The 27,777-nt window shown below is 44.4% G+C and overlaps 1 protein-coding gene across 2 annotated transcripts; it reads left to right on the forward strand.

Annotated features, from left to right (window-relative positions):
* The first annotated feature begins 11,384 nt into the window (after window positions 1–11,384).
* SLC30A10 (solute carrier family 30 member 10) lies at window positions 11,385–25,732 on the forward strand. Of its 2 annotated transcripts, XM_083605369.1 has the most exons (5): window positions 11,385–11,919; window positions 12,430–12,477; window positions 20,265–20,348; window positions 21,515–21,754; window positions 22,707–25,732. In XM_083605369.1, the coding sequence occupies exons 1-5, from the start codon at window positions 11,472–11,474 to the stop codon at window positions 23,192–23,194; spliced, it is 1,308 nt and encodes a 435-aa protein (XP_083461495.1). In that variant the 5' UTR covers window positions 11,385–11,471; the 3' UTR covers window positions 23,195–25,732. The 2 variants fall into 2 exon arrangements, with proteins under 2 accessions (XP_083461495.1, XP_083461494.1); XM_083605368.1 differs by lacking the exons at window positions 11,385–11,919; window positions 12,430–12,477 and adding an exon at window positions 17,951–18,960.
* Window positions 25,733–27,777: the final 2,045 nt, after the last annotated feature.

Genomic DNA, 27,777 nt, shown 5'->3' on the forward strand with positions numbered 1-27,777 from the left:
GCAATAAAGAAGAGAACTCAAAATGAGAAAAAAGATAAAATTCTGGAGAAAATAAAAGAGGGTGAGAAGAAATTGAGAGCGAAACCAGTCACAAGAGATTCTGAGAGAAATAAAGTTATATCAAGTCCAATATATGAAAATGATGAATCAGGAAATAGAATGGAAAATTAAACAGATGAGACAAAGGGCATTTGAATCGGCTAATAAATGTGGGAAATCGTTAGCCTGGCAAATGAAAAAAAGACAAAAACTGAACACCATTACAAATTTGGAAGTGGAAGGAAAGAATATACAGAATCCAGTGGAAATTAGAAAATGTTTCCAGAGGTACTTTAAACAGTTATATACACAAGGGCCACAGAAAGAGATTGATATAGATCAATTTTTAAAAACAAATTAACAAAATTTAACAAAAAATCTCTCAAGAAAACAAGTTAATGTTGAACTATAAAATAACAGAACAGGAGGTAGAAGGTGCCATCCAGAATATGCAGCTGGGCAAATCTCCAGGGCTGGATGGGTTAACTTCAAAATACTATAGATCTTTGAAAGATTGGATAATTAAACCACTAAAGGAAGTTTGTAATGAAATTTTGGAGGGGAAAAAAGCACCAGAGTCGTGGAAGGAAGCTTACATTACACTTATACAGAAAACTGTGTCTGAAAAGACACAACTTAAGAACTACCGCCCCATATCCCTGCTTAACGTGGATTACAAACTTTTTGCAGATATTTTGGCTAAAAGATTAAAAAAAGTATTAGTGGAAGAGATACATAGAGACCAAGCTGGCTTTCTCCCGGGTAGACATCTGTCTGACAACACGAGAAATATAATTAACATTTTGGAAAAACTGCAAGTGAACATTAATACTAAAGCAGTTTTAATATTCGTAGATGCAGAGAAAGCTTTTGACAATATTTCTTGGAATTTTATGAAGAAAAATCTTCAGGGGATGGGGGTTGGTCAAGGTTTTGAAAACAGTATAGGTGCAATTTATTCAGAACAAAAGGCTAAACTAATTGTTAACAACGTGGTAACAGAGGAATTTAAGATAGAGAAAGGGACACGACAAGGTTGCCCAATTTCCCCATTGCTTTTTATTTCGGTCCTGGAGGTTTTGCTAAATATGATCAGAAGGGACCAACTGGTTAAAGGTATACAGGTCGGAGCCAAACAGTACAAATTGAAAGCTTTTGCAGATGATTTAGTACTGACATTACAGGAGCCAGAATCTAGTACTAAAGGAGTATTGGAACTGATTCAAGAATTTGGTCAAGTGGCAGGATTTAAGTTGAACAAGTTAAAAACTAAGGTTCTCGAGAAAAATCTAACACTGATTGAGAAAGAGAGGTTTCAGAAGGAGACAGGCTTAACAGTGGTTAAGAAAGTAAAATACCTGGGGGTTAACATGACCGCTAAGAACTTAAATTTATTTAAAGATAATTATGAAAAATGTGTGGAGTTTGGAACTGACAGGGTCAGAACTCCGAAGTGTCCTGTATCTAGGGGGAGGAGGGGGAGTAGAAGGAGGAGCTTGTCGCAGAGCAGTGACTCACAGTGTGTGACTGCTTTCAGACTTCCTTTCACTTCTCGCTGAGCAGCAGCTTGGCACAGAAGCTGCGAGTGTGTGCTTTTGGAAGCACGGCTGAGAATGCCTCCAAGTTCCGATGGAGGAGACTGATTTATGGCTTGTAAATAAACGCTTCTAGAGATAAGAACCGAACTGTCTCTGGACTTGATTTATCCCTCATCTCACACGGACAGGACCGCTGCGACTCTGCTCCCCTGCCAGGTCAGCTTCTGAACAGAGCTGCGCAATGGAAGCGTGACTGGACGCAGGGGTTTGATTTATCCAAAGGTTATGGAAGTATCGCGTTTCCTGATAAGTGTGAGAAGGGAGAAGGCTGCCAGCGACGTGTTGCTGTAATCCTGCCAGGTAAGGGCAGTGGGAGACGCCGGAGAGCGGAGCCAAGAGCCAGAAGGAACGGCTGCTTCGGAAGTCCGGTTTGCTGGCAAACTTGTGAGTACGCTGAAGCCCCGGGGGGAGGAAGATGGCTGCCGCACAGCAGGGCCATGAGAGCTTCAATATCCCCGGTGAGAGGCTGAATGGGGCCAACTGGGAGACCTGGTCAAGAAGAGCAAGGGGGTGGTTTGTGGCCACAGGGCTCTGGAGTTCAGTCCAGAAGGAGCCGGCCCCACCCATACAAGCTACTGCTCTGCTGAGTGAAAGAGAGCAGAGAGAGCTTTGCCTGCTGAAAGCAAGCGTGGACGCTTTGCTGTTGCCCCACCTGGAGGGCGTTAAATCGGCTCAGGCCGCGTGGCAGGTGCTGAGGAGCCTGTGCGAAGGCTCAGCAGGAGCCAAGGGCCGTGAGGAAGCCGAGGGCCAAGGGAGCAAGCCCCAGGCTGAAGGGAGAGCCAGACCAGAGGGGGCTGTTCCGGGAAGCTGTTTCTCTGCTTCGACACGTCTGTGTGATGGACTGTGTGCTGGAGAGCGGCTGAGAGCTGTGGAACAGGGCAAAGGCTGCACCCCAAGAGCGAGTGGGGGGGCAGGCCAGGCAGGCCATTCCAAGAGCTCTGAGAAAGCGAAAGGCTTCGAAAGTTGTTTGTGCTTTGAGGCGACGTCCAACAGCGCTGGGAAGCATCCGCTAGAGGCCCAGGCTGCCAAGGACACTGGCCGGCGTGGAATGTCAACAAAGCAGGTTCCCAGGGCCGGTTCCCAGCAAAGACGTGGGAAAGCAGCAGGCCAGGAGAAAAACAAAGACAAGGCGTCTTATCATCTCACAGCTGCGATTGCGTCTCTGAGAAAAGACAGGAGCCTTAGCCGGGGAGAGGCTGTGGCCATGGCAACCGATGGGAGTGTGAGAAACGCCACGGCATCTGTGGAAAACAGCCAGAGACACTCTTTATCTCTCGTGATAGATTCCGGAGCGTCGCATTGTCTTGTGACATCTGCTGGGCTCCTGAGGAACTGCAAGACAGTTAAAACTGGACGTTATGTTACTTTAGCAGATGGGTCTCAAAGACCACTGACTGAAACTGGGCTTCTTTATTGTTCCTTTTTAGATCATTGGTTGCAAGCTTTTGTGGTACCAGAGCTTGCTCACTCTCTTTTAAGTGTGCCAGCCCTTATGGCTGCTGGGTTTGATGTTTTGTTTTCTAACAATGTGTGTTCCTTCTACAGGAATGGGAAGAAGATTCACAGTGTCCAGAGAAGAGGCACGCTCTTTCTGGTCGAGATGCCCATTGAAGATGGGGCTGGTGGGAAAATGGGGCTGGTGGAAAATGGGGCTAGTGGAGAGTCCATTGACGATGCCCAAGGGCAGTGTGCAAATGTCCCACCACACCATGATTGTTTACACTTATGGCATCGGAGGTTTGGACACGCAGGGTGGTCATATGTAAAGAAGGCCACAGACAATACCATTGGGTGCAGGTTCAAGGCATGTGACAAATACCTAGATTGTCAAGCCTGTAAGCAATCAAAGGTCACAACATGCTCATACCCCAGGTCTGAGAGGAAAACCAGTAAACCCTTTGAACTTGTGCATGCAGATTTGTCGGGACCCATGCCGACACCTTCATTAGCTGGATCTAAGTGGGTTCTGGTTCTGGTTGACGATTTTACTAAACATTCATGGATATTTGCGCTGAAACAGAAGTCAGAGGCAGCTGCACTGATCAGGGATTGGATCACAGCGGTAGAGCTACGGTTCTCTACCAAAGTAATTTCCTTTCAGTCCGATCGTGGGGGGGAGTTTACAGGTTCTGCACTGCAATCGTTCTTCAGGCAGAAGGGTATCAGTCATCGACTGACGGCCCCCCACTCTCCGCAACAGAATGGGGTTGCAGAGAGAAAATTTCGCACGCTACAGGAGTCAGCGAATGCTATGCTGGCAGACTCAGGTCTGCCACAGCGCTTTTGGGCTGAGAGTTATAAAACAGCATGTTTCCTGCAGAATAGAGTGTTCAATTCCAGTGTAGGAGACACACCATATTTTCTGCTTCATGGGAAAAAGCCCAAAGTACATTTTCTGCGCACTTTTGGGTCAACAGCTTGGGTTCTGATTCCAAAGGCCATGCGCAGAAAAGGTGAGCCAAGATCCAGGAAAATGATCTTTGTGGGCTATGAGCCGGGTTCAAAGGCGTGGCGCTTCGCATACCCTGCTGGCAACCAGTCCAAGCTGCTTATTAGCGGCAGTGCTGAGTTTTGCGAGCAGAGTGGGTGGAAGCGGCTTCACGGAAATCCGGATGTTCTGGTAGAATCAGATGAGGAAGAGGAAGAGGGTGAGGCTGAACCTGTTGCTGATGAGCACAGTCCACAGCCACAGAGTCCAGAGCCGGGATCTCCAAGGGAGAGGCTCCGTATCTCTCCAAAGGGGAGTCCCAGGACCCCTCCGCAGGTCTCTGTCAAGTCTGAGCCAAGGAGTGAATCATCCTCGCCAGCAGAACCAGCTGTTCGCCCTAAACGGCGCAGCAGGTCAGAGGGGGGTGATCCTGACATAGAGGATAGGAGGGTTGATCCAGGTGAATCAGGCGCAGTTCCAGAATTCACGCTGAGGAGGTCAGCAAGATCAACCAAAGGGAAGCCACCTGAAAGGTATGAAGCCACGAGTGTCTGGGTTGGTGTGGCTAGATGTGAACCTGAATCCTTTGAGGATGTTCAGAAGCTGCCTCGGGAAGAAGCCAGCAAATGGCATGAGGCGATGCAGAAGGAGATGAATTCAATGGAGTCTCTTGGAGTGTTCTCACTCACACAGCTGCCGGCTAACCAGCAAGCTGTAGGCTGCAGATGGGTTTACCGTCTTAAACCCACAGAAGCAGGAGAACCACAGTACAAAGCGAGGTTAGTGGCGCGTGGATTTACGCAGAAACGCGGAGTCCACTTCACAGAGGTCTATTCGCCGACTTCAAGGGCGGAGACTTTGAGAATGCTTTTGGCAATAGCAGCTCAGAGAGGTTGGAAGGTGAACCATTTTGATGTAGATGTCGCCTACCTGAACTCAGATCTCCAGGAGGAGTTGTACATGCGTCCTCCTCCAGGGTTCGAAGTCAGTGAGCCAGGCGTCGTGTGGCGGTTGCACAAATCCATCTATGGGTTACGCCAATCTGCCAGGAATTGGAATATGTGCCTACATGAAGCCTTAGAAGAGCTAGGTTTTAAGAGATCTCTTGCAGACAGTTGTCTTTACATTAGAGATTCAGGCTTGCAACAGCAAGTGGCACAGGTGTTTGTCGATGACATCTTGCTGATGACGAGGACAAGTGAACAGGTAGAGAAGTTTGCTAAGGAGCTTGGTAAGCGGTTCAAGCTGAAGCAACTTGGAGATGTCAAGTCCTATCTAGGCGTAGAGATCACAAGAGCAAGTGATGGAAGCTTTTTGCTTCGCCAGAAAGGTAAGATTGAACAGTTGCTTGAGAAGTTCAGGATGTCTGATTGTGCAGGTGCCAGATCACCCATGGAGACTGGGTACGTGAAGGAGTGTCAGCAAGTAGAACGCGTGGTGTTCGAAAACACTGAACTCTTTCAGTCAGCTCTGGGTAGTCTGTTGTATCTGTCACAGTGGAGCAGACCAGACATAGCGTTTGCTGTCAATCTGCTCAGTAGAGAGGCTTCAAGTCCTAGTGTGCAGGCCTGGAATGGTGTTAAGCGGGTGCTACGTTACCTGCAAGATACCAAAGACCTTTGCCTCAAGATGTCAGCTGAGGGTGATGTCAAGCTGACCGCCTGATTGAGAAAGAGAGGTTTCAGAAGGAGACAGGCTTAACAGTGGTTAAGAAAGTAAAATACCTGGGGGTTAACATGACCGCTAAGAACTTAAATTTATTTAAAGATAATTATGAAAAATGTGTGGAGTTTGGAACTGACAGGGTCAGAACTCCGAAGTGTCCTGTATCTAGGGGGAGGAGGGGGAGTAGAAGGAGGAGCTTGTCGCAGAGCAGTGACTCACAGTGTGTGACTGCTTTCAGACTTCCTTTCACTTCTCGCTGAGCAGCAGCTTGGCACAGAAGCTGCGAGTGTGTGCTTTTGGAAGCACGGCTGAGAATGCCTCCAAGTTCCGATGGAGGAGACTGATTTATGGCTTGTAAATAAACGCTTCTAGAGATAAGAACCGAACTGTCTCTGGACTTGATTTATCCCTCATCTCACACGGACAGGACCGCTGCGACTCTGCTCCCCTGCCAGGTCAGCTTCTGAACAGAGCTGCGCAATGGAAGCGTGACTGGACGCAGGGGTTTGATTTATCCAAAAAATGTTGGTCAGAAGTGAAAAAGGATCTAGAAATATGGTCAAATTTGAAGCTTTCCTTGCTAGGCCGTATTGCTGCTATAAAGATGAATGTATTGCCAAGAATGTTGTTTTTGTTTCAATCATTGCAAATTTTGGACAAAATGGACTGTTTCAAGAAGTGGCAGAGAGATATTTCTAGATTTGTCTGGCAGGGCAAGAAGCCCAGAATAAAATTTAAAATATTAACCGATGCAAAGGAAAGAGGTGGATTTGCCCTGCCAGACCTTAAACTTTATTATGAATCAGCAGCATTTTGCTGGCTGAAAGAATGGCTGCTTCTTGAGAACACAGACATTTTGGATTTAGAAGGTTTCAATAACGTTTTTGGGTGGCATGCATATCTGTGGTATGACAAGGTTAAAGCACATAAAGCATTTAAAAACCATATTGTCAGGAAAGCATTGTTTAATGTCTGGATAAGATATAAAGATTTACTTGAAAATAAAACCCCAAGGTGGCTATCACCGATGGAAGCGAAGGCTCAGAAAAAGCTCAATATGGAGGCCAAATGGCCGAAATATTGGGAGATTTTGGAACAAGAAGGAGAAAAACTGAAATTGCAGAGTTTTGAGAAACTTAAAGATAAAGTGCGAGATTGGCTTCATTATTATCAAATAAGGGAGGCTTACAATCTGGACAAGAAAATTGGCTTCCAGGTGGAAAAATCAAAATTGGAAACAGAACTGTTAGATCCCAAAACTAATATTTTATCAAGAATGTATAACTTGCTGTTGAAATGGAACACTCAGGATGAAACGGTGAAATCTGCTATGATTAAATGGGCACAAGATGTTGGACATAACATCATGTTGGCTGACTGGGAACAGTTGTGGACCACAGGTATGAAATTTACGGCATGTAATGCCTTAAGAGAGAATATTATGAAAATGATATACAGGTGGTACATGACACCAGTCAAGCTTGCAAAAATCTATCATTTGCCCGACAATAAATGTTGGAAATGTAAAGAAAATGAAGGTACATTCTTTCACCTCTGGTGGACGTGCCCAAAGATTAAGGCTTTCTGGGAAATGATTTATAATGAAATGAAAAAGGTATTTAAATATACCTTCCTGAAGAAACCAGAGGCCTTTCTCCTGGGCATGGTTGGCCAATTGGTGTTAAAGAAGGATAGAACTTTCTTTATGTATGCTACAACAGCAGCAAGAATACTCATTGCAAAGTATTGGAAGACACAAGATCTACCCACCCTGGAAGAATGGCAGACGAAGGTGATAGACTATATGGAATTGGCGGAAATGACTGGCAGAATCCGAGACCAGGGAGAAGAGTCGGTGGAAGAAGACTGGAAGAAATTCAAAGACTATTTACAGAAACATTGCAAAATTAATGAATGTTAAAATGATGTCGGAATGAATTTAAGTGGTTTTAGCAGCAATGTTAAAAAGGAGTATGTAAAAGTGGATTGTTAATAGGTGAAAATGTAAAGCTATAATATATTAAGATAAAGAATTAAGATAAAAACAAAGAGGGAAAGGATTTGCTGAAGTAACCATTTGAACTGGAATACAAAAAAGGGAGGTGTGAGGAGGTCAGGGAAATAAGTGAATGAAAGGCAAGATATGGAAAGATGGATTTACTTTTAACTGTTTTTATTTTTTCTGTATTTTGTACTTTTTGTTTCTTTTTTTATTTCTATTTCTTTTTTACTTTTGTAACTCTTTTTGAAACTTTAATAAATATCATTAAAAAAAAATAGGGACTCCCCTTCAGATGTATGTAGGGTTCAATCCTTAGTCTTTTCTTCTCCCAAAGATAACCCACAAGGCAGCAGAGGTTTAGGATCAGAGCTTTCCTTCTCTGAGGGTTTGAGATCCATTGGCTACCCATGGTTTAGCCGGCCAGTTGAGAAAGCAAGCTTTATTTAGTAACGTGTATTACATATAGCTAGTATTGATAACAATTTTCTTTCCCTGCTGTCCTTGGCTCTTGATATTGCCTGGAAATTAATTGTGAAAGAAACACTGTTCATCCAACATAGTTAAAGTCTGCTCAAAGTACAGACATACCTCAGAGAAGTTGTGGGTTTGGTTCCAGATCACCACAATAAAGTGAATATTGCAATTAAGCGAGTCATACCATTTTTTTGTTTGTTTCCCAGTACATATAAAAGTTATGTTTGCACTATACTAGCCTATTAAGCCACACATGCCCCAGCTGCAGGGGCAGGAGGGGAAAAACCCATGGCCAGAAAAGGGGCGGTTGTGGTGGGGTAGGATGGGACTGATGGTTAGACAGTGTTCTCGAAGCTACAAACATGAGTCTGACCAAAGTGCGGGAGGCAGTGGAAGACAGAAGTGCCTGGCGTGCTCTGGTCCAGGGGGTCACGAAGAGTCGGACACAACTAAACGACTAAACAACAACAACAGGATGGGACTGGTCTGCCTGCAGCTGCACCTGTGAATTCAGGAGCAATATCTGTGAAGCGCAATAAAACGTGTGTTGCACAAAGAAGAAGCCATTAAAATATGTGTGCATGAAAAAATGGGCTAACTTGCACTGAAAGGTACATATTCCCAAACTGATAACCAGGATGGAGGATGGTGAACATCTGTTTGAAGAGGAGATGGGCTGTCATCATGATGAACAAGCTAGACCTTCTATTTAACATGCGAAACTGTGACGCTGCTGTAGTTGCAACAGGAAAGTAACAGGCTGGACTCAACTCTAGGGCACGTCGTAGGGAATGTTCCCCTGGTGGTGTCATTTGGGATGGCCCAGTGCTTTATTTTGGACTGCACAGCTCCCATTTCCTTATTCATTACTGTACATTAATGCCTTTTTGCCCCAGAGAATGATGTTGCACCTTGAGGGGAGAATCTTCCAGTGATAAAGATGTATGCTATGGGGTATTATCATTCTTATTTTGTGGTGTAGCATCAAATAAAGTCTTATTCACACAACTCTTGGTTGAATAAGGATCTGGGAAACAATTTCAGCATCATAAAGAAACGTGTAAGGCAGTGATAACTGCAAGGTCACCACCTATTTTAACAATGGAAATAAATACAATTATGAAAGTGGGCAGGGGACATTCCTTGCAAATCCCAATTAGCTCTGAATTATTGGGATCTATTGTCATTTCCTAGGTGATTAGTTCCATAAGAAGCTACCAACTTCCACGACAATTAGCAACTGTACCAGCAACCAGCAGTTCCTTGGGGTTTTATATTGTTCCAATGGGAGGCTGATTGTGTGAATAGCTGTCACCCATGATCTAATCATGCAGATCACCAAGTTCTTCTGTCAACTGGGCCAAGAAACGTACTTCTGGGAATGAAGGGGCATGCAGTTTAAGATACACAGATTGGTATTACAAGCATTCTTTTCTATTGTAAAAAGGTAATGGTTTCAACTTAATGATTACCGTAAATTACCAGAAGGCTTAGCGAAATTATTATGTTTCTAACTTTGGACCCATTTAGGCAGTCACTTGGTTTAAAAAAAGCATCAGGAATATGGAATTCCGGGCAATCAATGAAAAGACTGTCTGGTTTTTACAACTTTAGGCTTGTTTGCAGAATGACAGGCTGCGTCCGTGACAGTGCCCTTAAATGACCAATTGGTCTTAAGCATATTTGAACGTGGACTTGCAAAGAAGAAAGCTGTGTCAAACAACACACACACACACACACACACACGCAATAAGCAACTGGTTGCATGGCCAAAGACTCTAATTCAGAAAACCATTCCTCCATTCTCTGCTCAGGCTTATTTTTCTAGTTCCACTAAAACTTGCATTCTGTCCACATGTCTGTGGTGTCCACTGTCCTTCAAAGAACGTAAGGAAAACCTGCTGGATCCAGACAGTGTCCCATCTAGTTCAACATTCTGTTCCCACAGGGGCCAACCAGTTGTCTGTGGGGAACCCACAAGCAGGATTGGAGCACGGGAGCCCTCTCCCCTCCAGTGGTTTCCAGCAGCTAGTATTCAGAAACACTGCTGTCTCCAACTGTGGAGGCAGAGCACAACCACCATGCCCAGTAGCCACCAATAGACTTCTTCTCCATGAATCTATCCAATCCTCTTTTAAAGCGATCTAGGTAGGTCCTGTGGGAGAGAGCGCCATAGTTTTACTATGCACTGTGTGAAGAGGTACTTTCTTTATCCTGAATCTTCCAATGGGGGAGGGGGATGCATAGCCTTGCCCCATTTTATCCCACAACAACCCCATGGTGTTGATTAGGCAGAGAGAGAGAGAGAAAATAACTGGCCCATAACTGAGTGGGAATCCGAACTTGCGTCTCCTCATCCTAATCCAATGCTGGCTCTTACTTATGTAAGACCAATTCCGACTGCTTCATCCTCCCAATATAAAGGGTGTATAAAAATTAAATTAGGGGTCAACAAACGTTTTCAGCAGGGGGCCGGTCCACTGTCCCTCAAACCTTGTGGGGGGGCTGGACTATATTTTGAAGAGAGAAAAAAAAAGAATGAATTCCTATTCCCCACAAATAACCCAGAGATGCATTTTAAATAAAAGGACACATTCTACTCTTGTAAAAACACGCTGATTCCCGGACTGTCTGCAGGCCGGATTTAGAAGGTGATTGGGCCTGATCTGGCCCCCGGGCCTTAGTTTGCCTACACATGAATTAAATTGCACTTGTAATTTTGATTCAGAAAAAGGGTGTTGCAGCTCCCAGAAGTTTGGGAAACGCTGACCTAGGCCAGGGGAGATGCCTTCAAGATATTGCTGAACTACATCTCCCATCATGTTGCCTGGGGCAGATGGGAGTTTGAACCCATCAATACCTGGCATCATGTTTTCTACCTCTGGCCTAGGCCAAGGTCCTGCTCAAGGCCTCACTCCTCCCCTCCAGCACCCAATGAACCTCTGTGAACAATAAGGCGGGCGCCCCAGCTATGAAGAATTGTTGCTGCAGCCTCAAACGTTAGCACCCCGGGCAATGAGACAAACAAACAGCTTGTTTCATTTGATATCTTAGTCTCCGTTACGCACTTATTGAGTGGCGGCCTCCACGCGATAACCCCCTGGCTTAATTGCCCTTTAAACTGGTTTTATTGCTTTAGTGCATCTTATAAAAATTAGCTTCTAAACACAAGCAGCAGCAGACAATAAAAAGGGGAGACCTGCCAACCGTTGCTTGCTAATCCTGCCAAGACCCTTCTCGCAAGCACAGAGAACGCTTCTCCACCATGGGTCGCTACACGGGACGGAGCAGCCGGCTTTTCTTCATGTGCATTGTGACTTTTATGCTTTTTGTGGGCGAAATGGTGGTGGGCTACATAGGTAACTCCCTCTCTCTCACCTCGGACGCTTTTGCTGTCCTGTCTCATCTGATCTCTATGATCGTCGGCTTGCTGGGCGTAAGAGTCAGCCGCATTCGGTGGCACAAGAACGGCACCTTTGGCTTCCCCCGGGCCGATGTGGTGGGTGCATTTGGCAACTCTGTCTTTGCCACGGCCCTCATGTTCAGCATCCTGATCGAAGCCCTGAAGAGGTTCCTCAACCCACAGAAGACCGAAAATGCACTGTTTGTCCTAATCGCTGGACTTGTGGGGCTGTTCTTCAACGCGGTCAATTATGTCGTCTTTCTGGACTGTTGTTACTGTCGCGACTCTTTTGACCAAGACATGGAAACAGGTAAGGAATTTTTAAAAATCACTACCTTGTCCATAACTAATACTTCTAGACATAGGTTGACACTTTATTAAAGGGTGATTTTTTTGGGGGGGTTGCTCCTTGATGCAGACCCTAAACTTTTAAATAGTTCGATATGTGGCATGATCAAAAGCAATCATGTGTTGGCCTTTTTTTAAATAACAAAAAATTATTACAATGCATCACAAGCCACAAGCTTTTTGCAAGTTACCGAGAACCACCAGTCCTTACCAGTGTGGCATTTCCTCTTATCAAAACACAACTCAGTTACACTTGGAAGCAACCCTAACTACTTCTATTGGAAATATAACTTTGAGGCTATGGATATTTTCCATTAGCTTTGATGAAATCATGGCTATTCAGCTGAGTCTATACTCTTCAGAGGTGCATTGATTTGTAATTTAAAACTAGACAAATTCTATTGCTGTTTGGTTAGTCTGAGCCTTTCCCAGAATATTTAATCAGTATGCTTTCCGTTAATATTTTTCTTAGGCTACTCAATTAGAGAAGGTCCAGTGATAACACCATTTCCTGATTTAGGTGAGTCTTGAAAATGCCTTATTCCATATGTACAGAAGTAGGTACAACATATACTATTCTATATGTATGCATTGGCACTAAGAATGTGTGTGAGAGTGACTGTGCAATCAGGGCTACATTGCTGATTTGCAGCTGTTGCTACTGCCTATTTGCGTTATGAGAAAGAGAAGCGTCATCTCACTGTTCCTTGAAATTAAGTAATCTACACTGCTGGCTGAATTCTGTCAAGAGAATAGCAGAAGTCTGGGAAAAGGCCAAACAGTAGAAATGAAAATCTGAATCCCCTAAGCGACTTTAAAAATAAATAAATCAGCATCTGCTTAAATCATCAGGAGCTTTATGGCACATTACGTAAGTTCTGGGTCTAGAATTAAGAAGCTGCACTATAATAGGCAACGTCTCTCCACTGCACTGCCAATGGGGGTCACATTTGTTCTTGCTTGAAAAAAGCTACACACATTTCACTGGATATAACTAGTTTGTACCAATATATTATGTCAAAGGTATATGATTTCTGATTTTAATTATTGTTATGAGCCACCTCTACTGACGGCTGGGCAAGTTGCAAATGTGTTACACAATTAAAATAAAATAAAAGGTTGAAAGTTGTGTGTCGACTCTTTTTCCTCATTAGGATCTTGGGGAGAACACATAATCACTCCACTGTTATTTTCTTGGTCAACCAAGTTTGATATTATTTATGTATTAAATGTATGCCCCACCGTTCCTCCCAAAGGAGCTCAGTGTGGCAAACATTTCGGTAATAACAAATACAATTAAAAACGAGATAAAGCAAATTTAAGAGCAAATTCTGTGTCTGGATAGGCTTGCTGAAACAGAAAAGTTTTCAGCAGGTGTCTAAAGGAGCACAGTGATTGGGCCTGCTAAATCTCTTTCTCTCTCTCTCTTTTGATGGAAATTGTGTGAGTCACCAATGCCCTAATACTAAAGCAGAGCATTTGAAAAGTCAGTTGTCATGTCATGCTCTACCAGGACATGGGTGACCGACTTGATGTTCTCCGGATCCTGTTGGCCAGCAGCTCTTATCCCTGCTGACCAGTGGTCATGCTGGCTGCAGCTGATGGAAGTTGGAGACCAACAACACCTGGGATGGCTATCCCTGGACTAGGCTAACATTTAGGTGTCAGAGATAAATGTTTGTCTAAACATGAACATCTGTAGTCACTATTCTGGCCAAATAAATTTGTAGAATTGGGAGGTGTGGGAAGCAGTGGTGGCAGATCCAGTAAATTCCCTGCCCTTTCAGCTTGAGTGGTTTCTGGAGCGTATTCATGGACCTATAGTACCTCCCCACAGTGCAGGAGCAATGGAAACCGAATGTAGAGGACACATTCCAAGCTATGCAATCCACATCTCATCACACTCTGCCCTTAGTGACAACTGTGCAGCCCGCTGACGTCAATGGACAAGCCAATTATTGCTTTCTAGCAATTAATAATCTGGTTGTTGTATAAATGGCTATTAGCCAGCTTTGCACTTTGGCCACAATTATTAAGAATCCTTCGGAGGTAACCTAGAAACAACATGCCATCTTACAGAGTTACTCCTTTTGAACAGACTTGGAGCCAAATCACACATTCTTTTAGGTGGATATTTTTTTTAAATGTGCCCCTCAAAATGCCAAGTGGGAATCTGGCAAACAGGTGTTCAAATGCATATCTCATACAGGTATGCTTCGCAGGATTGGCTATAGCTCCTTCTTGAATATGCAAAGTTATTGTTCCCTGAGATCGTACAGGGAGCACAATTAAAAGTGCTGGTGCTTACCTTCAAAGTCCTTCAGGGATGGAATCCAGATACCTGCAGGAACACCTACTCTCATATCAACCTGCTTATAAAGTGAGGCAATCTTTTGAGGATATCATCCAGATGCCCTACCTGAGGTAAGGCAGGTAGGACTAGAATGGAGATCTCCTTAGTATAGTAGTGGCATCGCTTGTCAAATTCCGTCAACAAGGAAGTTTGCCTGGTGTTCACAGTATTATCCTTTCTGTGTTGAGTGAAGATGCTTCCCCTCCCTGCACTATTATAACTTTTATTATTATTACTTTGGATTTGGATCACATCCACACCATGCATTTAAAACTCTCATTCCACAATGGCTCCTTCCAAATATCCTGGGAACTCTGGTTTGTTACGTGTGCTGACCTCAAAGACCCACAATTTTCAGCACCCCAAACAAACTATAGTTCCCAGGATTCTCCATGACTGTTAAAGTGCTGTAGGAGTGCCTTAAATGTAGGGTGTGCATGTGACCTCTCTGTTCTTATTCTACCTAATTTTGCAGTTATCCTTTGAAATTCGCACTTCTCTGAATTTTGCAATGAAATTCTCCAACCGAGAATATGCACACCAAAAAGTGTGCATTAGGTAAAAGTGCACACAAAAATGTGTGCGTAAGAAAATAATGTAAAAAAGGGCATTCTGTGAGGAGAAACTGCTGGGAAAAAAATATGTATGTTAGACAAAACTGCATGCAAAAATGCCTATATTAGGAGAAGCATACATGAAAGGCTATAGCTCAGTGATGAAGTATCTGTTTTGGATGTAGAAGTTTCCCTGGTCCAATCCCCAGAGTCTCTACGTAGGACTGAAATCTGTCTGAAATCCTTGTGAGCCAGCACTATTCAGTGTAGATTATACTGAGCTAGCTGAACCAATGGTCTGGATTCATTATATAGCAGCTTCTCAAGTTCCTATGAAAATGTATATGAATTTTTGTCAGGACCTTTACAAACTTCACAAACTGATGTGGATATGGTCAATCTGAACATAAGACAGGAAAAACACGGAGAAACCAAAATAGACCAATATGTCCATAAATCCTAAATACAATCCTGGGAGGCAGGATAGTTATATTAGACAGAGACTCCAAGGCGACACAATCTTTATGTCACAACCAAATTCCAGCCACTGTCTCGTGCTACCTTTATTTTCGTCAGTGGCTTTCTCCACAAGGAGTCTGAAACTCAACTGGTTCATTGAGGATGGAGAAGTCCCTGTGCTAGGTTTGTAATTCTTGACATCGGCTTCCCCATAAGCAATCAGGTGCAGGCAGTTATGGCCTGACATCATTAAGAGGGTTGAGATCTAGAAAATTCAGTAGTTACGAACCCACTGAATGGCTAAGCATGAGAACAAAAAGACAGCTATGGTCTGCCACAAACTGGTTTGCAGAACATAAGAAAACAGGAAGTGTCCTGTTGGATCAAACCAAAGGACTATTTAGCAGTTTGTTCTCACAGCAACCCACAAGCAGGACCTGGGTGCAATATGATCCTAAGCAACTGGGATGCACAGAGGTAAGATATAGCCATCATGGCTAGTAGTCGTGTTGCCCCAGTTTAATCCTTGTACACATAATTAATAATGTGACTGGAGGTTTAAGCAACAGTAAAGAGGGTAAATGATGCTAAAACGATGCTACTCACAGAATGAGTTTTTTTTTTTACCTTAATGTTAGTGTCTCAATTTCAGTTAGATCTGCTTGATATTTCAACTGTTATTTGAATAAATGGGAACTACAAATGCTATTCAGATAAAATATTATTCTTTCCTCGACAGAACTTGGCAAGCCAATTTGGGATATTAAACATAACCGCAATCATATTCTTGTCTGCCGCAATATGATAAGTCATTTACAGCATCCACTTACAACTTGGCAGTAAAACACTATTGCCACTATCCAATCTGGCAGCATTGGTGTCCATCAATTCAGTTGGGGAACAGAAAAGAAAGAATCCCACTTCTGACCGTAAGAGCTGTTCCACAGTGGAACAGACTCTCTTGGAACGTGGTGGGTTCTTCTTCAATGGAGGGTTTTAAGCAGAGGTGGTCATCAGCCATGGATGCTTTGGTTGAGATTCCTGCATTGCAGGGGGTTGGACTAGATGACCCTCATGGTCCCTTCCAATTCTATGACACATGCAGGATATAGTGAAGATATATCATATCTTCTTCACCAACAAGCAGCAGAGCCATTTTTCTTCTCTCAGGAGAAAATGATACTTCTTTTGTGCATGGTGGTGGGGAACAGATGCTGTTTCATTGGTTTTTGAGGATGAGAATATCATATAATGGATGAATTTTGTAACAGGCAAATAAGTGCCCAAGGTGTATGACTTGGACAATACAGAAAATGCTGCCTCTTTTTGTTGTTGTTTATTTGTAAGCTTTTAGTGAAAAGAGCTATACCGTTGCTTGTGATTTCAATTAGTTCCAGATTTTTTTCATGTTGTCTAATCTATGCCCATTGGACCATAATATTCCTTGACGCTGGGTAACTTTCCCTCCCATCCTGCAATGTTTAATATTGGTGATTCGCTGAATTTCAAAATAGGTTATTCAATGGCAACATTAATTCCAATATTTCCAAATTAATTTATGCTGATAACATTTCAAAACATGTCATCCGCTTAAATTAATTTGGAATTATTGATGAAGATCCATTTGTAGATTTGCACCATGCATTTAAAGTACATGAGTTTTCCCCAAAGTATCCTGAAAACTGTAGCTTCTCCTTCACAGAGCTGCAATTCCCAGTGCTCTTAACAAACTACAGTTCCCAGGATCCTTTGGGGGAAGTCAGGTCTTTAAATGGGCATTGATTGTAGTAGCATTGGATTCATGTAATAATAATAATGATAATAATAATAAAAATTATAAATTTTATTTATACCCCGCCCTCCCAGGCCAGGACCGGGCTCAGGGCGGCTAACACCAAATATATGGTACATTAAAAACACAATCAAACAATTAATTAAAATACAGCTTAAAATTAAAATCAGAATGAAATTAAATGGCAGCCCACGAATGACAAGATAATCTTATCTAAAATACGGACTAGTCTTCAGATTTGATTCCAGCTTGTATAACAGGCAGTGAAACTGAGACGGGCATAATTGGTAATATTATAAGTAACTGCTTTTAAAAAGAACCCTTGAGCTGGAAGGAGGCAGAACATGAAGAATCCTGGGGCTTAAATGTTTTCTGGAGATGCTTATATGGGTTTTAATGAGAATATACATAAGACAACACAATTATGCTGAAAAACAAGCTTTTGGGCTGGGCGAACCTGCGCTTAAACTTCTTATCCTTAATTGCTCTTTCCAAGATTATTTTATGGCCATTTTAGCTCTGGGCTCAAACGGGGCAGGGGAATCCATAAATATTGGTCAATAATTTAAGATATGATGGGCATTTGCAAATAACAGGGAGATTATAGGATCGCCAGCTCTTTATGATAAAGGCGAGCTTACACCCATAGCTGCAAAACATGGTCGTGAGAGCATGTGTCCGGCAACGGGGGAAAACGATACACCCTAATGTGTGTGTGGCAGCGCCCCAAATGATCCCCAGGAGCGGCAGGTGAAGCCTACACCTGTCCAACATCTTCCCTATTTAAAAGCAAAGGAGGCAGAGATGCTGAGATGGCTGGGCGCACTGCAAGCGCGTGGGCGGGGCGGTGAGTTGGCAATCGGCGCTTTTTTCCCTTTATCCTTTAGCGCTGATGGATAAGAAATTGCGGACGGCGGCAAATCTCGCCGGGCGTTGTCGGTGCAGAAGGGCGTCGGTGCCGCCCCTGCCGCGCCTCTATAAAAGCAAAGTGCATAGTCACCAGCCGCGGCAGGGCGCGCAAAGCACTTGTTGGCAGGCGGCGGAGAGGGGCATCAGCGCCGCGCCTTCGCCTCTCTGCCCGCCGGTCCAAAGGCGCAGCCAGCCCGACGGAGGGGGTGACGGCGAAGCAACAAGCCAGCCCGGAGGCTCGCTCGGGGGCTGGAGCCCAGGAAGCCCCTGGAGGGCTTCAAGAGTAGGGGCGCCCACCCGGCAGCGCCCTCCTCTCCAAGCGCGCGCCCCTCTCCAAACGCGCCGCTTCCCGCTTCGCCATGGGGCGCTACACGGGCCAGACGTGCCGCCTGATCTTCATGCTGGTGCTGACGGCGGGCTTCTTCGTGGCCGAGATGGTGTCGGGCTACGTGGGCAACTCCATCGCGCTGGTGTCCGACTCGTTCAACATGCTCTCCGACCTGATCGCGCTCTGCGTGGGCCTCTCCACCGGGCGGATCTCCCGCCGGCGCCGGCGCCGCAGCCCCGACGCCTCCTTCGGCTACGGCCGCGCCGAGGTGGTGGGCGCCCTCTGCAACGCCGTCTTCCTGGCCGCGCTCTCCTTCACCATCCTAGTGGAGGCCTTGCAGCGCCTGGCCAGCCCCCAGGCCATCCGCGACGCCGAGCTCATCCTCATCGTGGGCGCGCTCGGCCTCGCCGTCAACCTCGTGGGGCTCCTCGTCTTCCAGGACTGGGCCTCCTGCTGGCCCACCTGCCTCCGACGCGGCCCGTCGGCCAAGGCCACGCCAGAGCCCAGCCTCGACGGAGACCCCGAGCCCGGCGCCGCCGCGGCCCCCGAGGGCGCCCTGCCAGCGGCCCTCGACCTTGACCTGGAGTCTTGCAGCGTGGACGGAGCAGGTGCCTCTCGGTTTCCTCCTTCACTGATCCCTCGCCTCCTTTCCTCTCTTCACCATTTTCTTTCTCCTCCTTTCTTTCTTTCTCGCTTTGTTCTTATTTCCCCCATATTCTCTTCTTTGGGGGCAGATTTTTTTTCCATCAGTTTTCTTTGCATCAGTATAATTCGTTTCCCACCCACCTCCTTTCCTTAATTTGTACATTTCCCCACACTTATAATTATAATTCTTCTATTTATATTATGATGAATAAATATATTTATCCAGCTCTATATGCTTTCTTCCCTCTTGTTTTTCACTGCCACCCCATCACATCCCCCACTCTTGTATTAGTACTTTTTTGCTTTATTTATATTACATTTATACCTCACCTTTTCTCTGGGGAGTGGTATGCACTTCTCCTCGTCTCCATTTTGTCCTCACAGCAACCCTGTGGGGTAGGTTAGGCTAAGAGACAGGGAACCAAGATCATCCAGTGAGCTTTTTGGCTGAGGGGGCATTTCAAAGCCCATCATTCCAACAACCACACTGGCTCTCTTTCGTTTTAAATCTTCCCTAAAGTTCTCAAATCCTCAGCTTTCCCTATTCTTACTTTTCTCTTTCCAACCTCTTTTTCCTCCACCTCCATCTAGTCTCTATCTAGTCTCTAGGTGATATGAATACAGGCCAAGGACAAAAAAATATGTGCAGATTTTACTGTAGAATGCCAGTTAAAAGTGGGTATAGTTAAATAATGTTATACTGACTTTTAGGTAGATTATATGAGGCAGATTTCCCATGCCATCATCACCTTTCTGGTTTGTTATTTTTCTCTCCACACTTTTTTTTCTCTCTCTTTTTTTTACACCTTCCCCCCTTCTTTTCTATTCCTTCCTGCTCCCTTCTCGCATGTTTATTTGCCCTCCTTTCATTTTTGGTATCCTTCCCGGGCAATATTTTCTCTCTGTGTTAGTTTCTTTTTCTTCAAATAAAATTTTTTTGGGGGTGGGGTGGGGTATTTTGTTTTTGCACTTTGCCCTTTTGCTCATGAAATAAATATAAAAATTGTGTGGGAGTTTGCAGAGCTTTTAAGCAAAAATAAATAACCGCGATTTATATGCATTGGAGTTTGTTTACTTTCCGCATTTCCATGAAATTATGCATCAGCTACCAGTTATGATTGCATGTGTGTTGTCTGCATGCAGGCATGGGAGGGTCATTGCTAAAGCGTCTGGTACCGTTTAAGATTTAAGTTGGTTTTGAAAAGATTGGTGTTTTTTTCTGTTTGTAGAACTTATACACAACACAGCGTTTCTTCTTTGAATGCAGGTGACACCATAAATACCCAGAATAAGCCTGAAGATGAAGTGATACAGAAAAAAGAGAAAAAATCCGAAGCTTTGAATATCAGAGGTAATACAAGATAGACGACTTATCCAGTTTTGGGGGACCCTCTTTATTGGCGACCTGTTCCGGTTTATTCCCACCGTTTCTAAATACATTTATAGCACAAGATCAGTGGCGTAGGAAGGGGGGATGGAGGGGGCGGTCCACTCCAGGTGCCACTCTGGGAGGGGTGACAAGATGGCCCCTGCCTCCCCCCAGCTGTAGAGCGGCCGAGGGTGCCTGCAGTCCGTATGGGTGTTGCTACTCTCGTGTGCCGTCTGTACGGGCATCCGTATGGGCTGCCGCTCTCGCGTGTGGCGGCCATACAGGCTGCCACGCGTGCGCAGTCTGTACTGGCTGCGCCACCCCGGGTCTGGAGAGGGTTCCTCCTCCACTGTACAAGATATCAATAAATCATATTTAATCCAACAAGTTATTAAATTACAGACCAAATAAAAAGAATACAGATAGACTATAGCTGCTCAGATGCAGCCAAATTGACTCCTGGAAGGCCAAGTTTAGAATGCTTTACACATGATGATGTCCATGTATCTGACGCATTAACAATATCAAATGATCCAGCTTTCGGCTTGTGGTCGAAGAGCTTAGGGACGCTTCACATTTTATTTTTTACTTACACAGGCATAGGAGAACATAAGTGTGTGAAGATCATGTGCCCATGTGCTTTACTGCATGTCTTCTTCTTTGGCGATCACCCATAGCCAAGTAAAATTGTCTTTGCCATGAATATGGTCTTAACAGTGTGTCCATAAGTGACTGTGGAGGCCAATTCTGGGTCAGTGGGAAGCCACAATAGATGGTGGTTTCTCACTATGTGTACATGTGGCAAAATGGACTCATTGCAGTCTTCACACTTTTTCACTTGCATCGCTGAGGACCCATCTAAGTAAAATTTCACTTGTAATGTCCTCTATAGTTTGCTCTTCCATTCTTAAAGTTAATGCTTTGCATCTAATACCAGTGCTCACGTGAATGTAGTCATTCTGTGACAACATTAGGACTTATGGGTCTAGGTCACATGTGAAAGTGGAACCTTGATTTTAATATTGTCCTATTTATTAAAAGTTAGGTTCAAAAGCAAGTTTTGACCGAGCTCTGGTTGACATCTACTGCCTTTGAACCACCCAAAATCTGATCATCAAAGCAAATGTTTCTCCTGTCCTTTATTTCAGGTGTTCTTTTGCATGTGATGGGGGATGCTCTTGGCTCAGTTATCGTTGTAGTGGCTGCTTCCATATTCTATGCACTTCCTCTGGACGAGAACACCCCATGCAACTGGGAGTGCTACATTGATCCAAGCCTGACCATAATTATGGTGATCATCATACTCTCGTCAGCCTTCCCGCTTATCAAGGAGACGGCAACAATCTTACTTCAGATGGTTCCCAAGAGTGTTAATATGCAGTTGCTGAGTAAGTTGCACTTTACTGCCGAAGCACTTAAAAAGCCAGTGTTATTCCTGGAATTACATTTCTGGATTATGCACCCAACCACCAGCTCTACATTCTCAGGAGCTTTGAGAAACTGACTCACATGGTGGTGTCTTAGCAACATGACTCAAATCTTGGTGGATTAGTGAAAGCATGCATTTCGAGAACACAGTACTCATGCAAAACAGCAGGCGTTGAGCTGCTGTTCCCTGAAATCACTGCGTACATCTATAGATGTAAGAAGGTAGAAGGATAATGGTTAAGTGCCCAGAGGGCATTGTTAGTTGGGCAGTATAAAAATAAATCTTTTGTCTTATGCACACACTCAGACCATGTGAAGGTTTGGGGGCTTTTTTTGCTTTTGAATTTAAACTTGTGCAGAAACTTTCCAAGTCTCCAAGACATATCCCCCCCCCGAGTTATGCCGTCCCATGGGGATAGCTTTCCAGCCTGGGGGGTGGGGGTGGGAACCTGATGTTGCCATTTGTATGTTTTAAACCTCATGCAAGGCATAAATACCCAGCGCTGGGTTCCCTAAAATTATGCTGGTACCTAATCCATACAAATACTTGCCATTTAGCAGGGTCTGTTTTTAGTACCTCACATTTGATTCAATCAGCTAATGTTTCCAGAACTTGTGCTCCACTTCACTGTTTTCCTATCGTGTGTGGTGCTGTGCTGATGCCCCTGCAGCCCAGGAAGACTCTAGGCATAGTTTAGCATGGTCCAGTTGTTCTGCTTCTTCCAGGAATGTTTTGGATCTGGCCATGAACCCTCCCGTAAAATGTATTTGTCCTGGAAGGTTCTCTCTGCTTTTGCAGTGTGCTGCTGAACAGTGTTTCTGATCAAATCACTGCTGCCAGTAGACCCTTCATGAAATCTCATTGAGTTTATTTTCTACTTGTTTTTATTGTCCTCCCTCCCCACCAAACAGCAAACAAGCTTCTCGAAGTGCCAGGCATTACAAGCATTCATGAGGTGCACGTCTGGGAGATGGTCAGTGGGAAGAACATTGCCACCCTCCACGTCAAATGCCACACCAGTTCCGATTATCAAGACGCTTCGCAGAAGATGAGGGAGTTGTTCCACGAAGCGGGGGTCCACTCAGTCACCATCCAGCCAGAGTACACCGACCAGAAGAACCCCGAAGTCCTGTGCAGCACTCCGTGCATCTCCAGAGCTTGCGACCCGCAGCTGTGCTGCAGCCAGCAGGAAGCGGCCCTGGCTGAGGTCAACGGCTACAACGAGAAGAAGAGCAGCCTGTCTCCCTCGCTGCACAAAGTCTTCCACAGGAAAGACGTGGTGGAGATTCCCAATGAACCCACGTGGGCCGAGGAGCCCGTCAAAAAGCACAGCTGCTCAAAGGACAGTTACAAAGAAGCAGGCGATGACAAGCCCTATATAAATAGCACACAATTCTAGGCAGCTTGGGCTCGTGCTTGGCAACTGCTGTTCATCTAGGGCAAAGTTATCCTTGGCAATGCCCCCTTGGCTAAAAAGCTGCTGGCAAGCACTTGCCACAGGCCTGGGGAGTGGCGTTTGACAGCTGGGTGTCCAATGCATAGCATAAGAGGGCATCTAGAGCAGGTGTTCTTGGCTTGTATCTAAAGGTCTAGGTGTGCAGGTTAGAAGGCCCTTCTATCCATGCAGCCACTGGTACCTTCAGCCCTGCAATGCTGAAATGAGGGACATCCCAGGAAACAGAAGTGCCTTTTAGCCATCCCTTGTCTTCAAGGAGTGTTTCTGGCATTTGCCAAATATGCCCAGTGCCATTTTGACACTTAATTCCTTTTCCTCTAGGGGTAAATACTTACGGCTGAGCACACTGGTTTTTTACCTCTGTTTTTACCGAAATGTCGTGCTCATTGCAGGTCTCTTAGTTCCCTTTGATTGGGCTGCCCCAGAGCACCATTATGAAGGAATGAGAGTAGGTGGTAGTTTCATTAGTCTTGTTTTCAAATGCCTCTTGTTTACTTGAAATTAGAAGTGGGATTTCTGGAAAAGTGGGGTGGAGGGCACCAAGTGGGGGAAAGGCTGGCCTAAGGGATTGTTAGGCAGGTTTACCTGAATGCTGGCAATGAACTATGGCTATAATTCACCAAAGTATTGCTGCTCTGTATTATCAGTTGAAAGCACCGTTGAAACAAATGATTATCTCTCCTGCCTGTGTATTTTCCTGCCATTTCAGTGAATGAATGTATGGATTTTTGTAGCATGAGTTGAGACTGTTGTGTTTTAGTATGTGTCCATCTGTAATATCAATTTGATTTTTTTGTATACAGGTTATATATTTATATTCCCCCCAATCATATCTTAAATAGCATAACTTCTTAACTGTACTCTGCATATTTCCAAAATAACAAACATATTTTGTTTGAGGGGTGATGGTCAGTGTCGTTCCTATTTCCAAAATGTCCGCCGCAAATAAACATGTAATATATCTTACTTGGAAATATAGATCATGTTCCTACTCATTTTTTCCCCTTTAAGAAATGGGCACCTCTTGCAAATGTGTCTGTGTGCAAGTGAGAGGTTTCAGCAGCTTCAAATATCCATGTCAGTGAGTTAACACCAGGGAATATAGAAATCGTCAGGATACATGTTTGCCAAAGAATGTCTGTGGCAGCTTGATACAATCCATCCAAGACAACTCTCAGGAGAAGCAAGGGTTTTGACTATTATACTGCTCTTAACTTTTGCGGATCAGGAAGAGTCGTTGAGATTCCCCCCTTGCCAAAAAACTCGAATTTGTTCCTTCCTATAGTTTCTATAAACATGCAATTGCATGTGCTGCTTTGCTCCTAGAGCGGCTCCTAGACTTGACCTGTTGTTGTTTTCACCCATGGGTTTTTGTTCTGCAAAACCATTATCCAAGTCTTATTTTTCAAAATACGATATACTGGTCGGCCCTGGGCCTGTCCTCAGGTTCAGTTCCTGGCATCTCCAAGTAGGATTTGGGAAAGGTTCTTGTCTCTAACCTTAGAGAGCCTTACCAGTCAATACTGAGGTGGATAGACCAATGGTCTGTTTGGAATAAGGCAGCTTCCTGTGTTCCACTTCCTACTCGTCTCAAAATTTTCTTCAGCTTTGAAAGAAGTGGGTGGATTGTCCATCCTCATTTATAGATTGTTTTGATCCATGACCTCTTATTTTTTGCTTTAAGCACATTCCTGCCTGTGTAAGGATTTCATTCTGACGTGATGGAAGCCATCCCGCAATGAAGAAAGCCACAGGGTCATTGCTATACACTTACAAATGTGTACTGTAAATTATAATAGAACATTGTCCCCCCCCCAGGGGGTATTCTAAGTGAACTGGCCAGCTTCCTGGTATGATAAAAATTCGCAATAAAGCCCTCTAAACTCTAAATTTTGCCACATCCTGAAATTTTCACACAAATATTGGGTAGCACATTCCAGTAAGATTTAGTTCTCTTTGCGGGCTTTGGTATGGCCATGATACCTTATGATTATGATGAGGTGACTGAGTCCTTGATTCTTAATGTTGAGATGCATGGATTGAAAGCTGCATGAATCTTAACCAAAGTATTCTAAAGATTTCTATAGTTTGTGCCAAATATGGCCTCAATCCAAGCACTTCATTTGGGGACGGTTGCTGACATTTAAAAAATCATATTCACAGGTAATGAACTGCCAAAAAAAGTGGTTGTGTATCATCTTTTGAATGTGCTCTCTTCACTGTATGAAGGTTTATGTTATAACTTCTTGTGAAGTTACCTCCTGCCTGTATAATAAGTGGACTCTCTGGAATATAATTCTGTTTGGAATAATAATGTTTTACCTGACACATCTAATTCTGCATCTAATTAAAAACCTTGGCCTGTATATATGCTTTTGTGGACAAAACACTGGTGCAAACTTTCTCCACATGCCTTGTGAATTTTATATGTTGAAGAAGAAAAAGTTGGATGCTGTAAATAAAGTGTTTTTTTTAAGTAAACACCTTGTGTCTACGAAAAATAAAATCTTTCAAGGCCTTATTCTCGCTAGATATTTTGTGCTTGGGTACGTATATGGAAGTACAAATACAATGTCAGGTAAAATTTAGTGTCTGTGCCAAAGGGATTCTGCCCTTACCTAGTATTTTAAGGGAATATGCCCCAATTTTCACATGTATCAACATTATAAGAGGCATGCATATTTTGGACTATTTGGCAAATGGTGTCTCAGTGCTGTCGTAAGTTTGGAAGGGTGAGATAACAATTGCCTGGTGTTTGAAGCTGAGTACAGCCACAGTTCATGCACACCCTGTGATCTCCTGAGAAATGCTGCTGTTTGATGCATTTCCCCTGAAACATGTTTTTAACCAATTTGAAAATTTAAGCAAAAACCGCTTACCATGGCATTGGGAATATGGTGTGTGGAGGATATGGGGAGGGGGCTTAGCTGGGTGGGAATGGGCTTGGAGCATTACTAGTTCTAGTTGGTTTTATAGAATCACAGAACCCCAAAGTTCAAATTGACTTTGGGAGATAACATATGCAACAGACAGCTGTTTCTTTTACAAAGGACCTCCCTACTCCCAAACCACAAGCCATGTGCTCTTCAAAAATTGTATACCAGATTCTTGTTTTCAATGTTTCTTACTCTTCCAGATGGAGGGTGTAACACTGCTAGTTCCTGCTCTCATCTCATAGCCCAATGCCTCATCCGTTATCTTGCATTTCCAGTCTGCACTGTGCAGGCTTGTCCAAACCCTTTTTTATTTTCCTAGTTGGGCCCAGTCTCGGTATCATCCAGCTAAGACTGAAGCTTTAGTGTGGGCTCTTCCTTGTGCAAATACCACAAAAGCACAATAGTCAGAATCAGGTGGAATGCACACCAGTCAACCCCAGTTTTGAGTGAGAAGATATGAAGAAGGCTTCATAGGTGCTTTCAGCTGATAAGGCCCTGGGAGCACCAGGAACTCTTGTGTTATTGTCAGGGACTGGGCAGAGGAGGAATGGTGGAGACCGCCTCCCCATCCTGACCCTTCCAGGGAGAAGGAAGAGGAAGACAGTACAGTGGTACCTCTGGATGCGAACGGGATCCGTTCCAGAGCCCCGTTTGCATCCTGAAGTGAATGTAAGATGTGACTGCGAGTGCGCGGATCGCATTTCGTCGCTTCCGCGCATGTGCGTGATGTCATTTTGAGTGTCTGTGCATGCGCGAGTGGCGAAACCCGGAAATAAGCTGAAATAAACCCAGAGCGCAACCCGAAAATAAGCTGAAGCGTATTCATCCTGAGGTATGACTGTATAGATTTACAACAGGGGGTTGAGGAAGGTAGCAGCTCAGAAGCAGATGAGGGGAAAAGTTGGGAAGTCATGGGAGAGCCAAAGCATGACACATTGTTATTAGAAAGCATTCCAGACCCTCCATCTCCCAGAACCCGGTGGGTCTTAAAAGTAGGAGAGCAAAGAGCTCAAAGACAGAGGGCACTTAGCACTTGTAGAAGAGGTGCTAATGATGATGATGAATGAGGAAGTGGGAGAGATGGGGGGTGGGGTGGAGATTCACTTGGGACAACGCCATTATCCAAGAGGCTGGGTTCTATAGCCTCTCTCTGTAAGGCTTGAAATAAAAAAGGACTGTAAGAAACTTTTCCTTGTCTTTATACTTGTTGGGAATCTGAATACGTGCAGCTACTCACACAAAGTCAATTAGGGTTTGGCAGACAGCCAAGGCAATATGAAGGAGTAATCTGAATGGTGATACAGAGGCATGGAGACAGCTCCATGATTGGTCAAGCTCTCTCACGGGAATAATGATTAATGGCCTACTAACTGGAATGTGTGTTAGTACGAGTGTAGGAGTTGAGAGTTGTAAGTCGTGTATGAGAGAGCTAGCTAAAGATCCGTGTTCTGTTCTGTTCCTGTAAATAGCCCACTGTATATAATAAACACCTAACTACAAGTTCCTGGTTTCTGCTTCATCCATCCTGTCTGCAGCCAAGTTGCCAATTGTTTTCGTGAATTCTGCGTTTACTCTGCTAGGTCTGGCTAA

This window comes from Podarcis filfolensis (assembly GCF_964270895.1).
Source record: "Podarcis filfolensis genome assembly, chromosome: 3".
Classification (NCBI taxonomy): Eukaryota; Metazoa; Chordata; class Lepidosauria; order Squamata; family Lacertidae; genus Podarcis; species Podarcis filfolensis.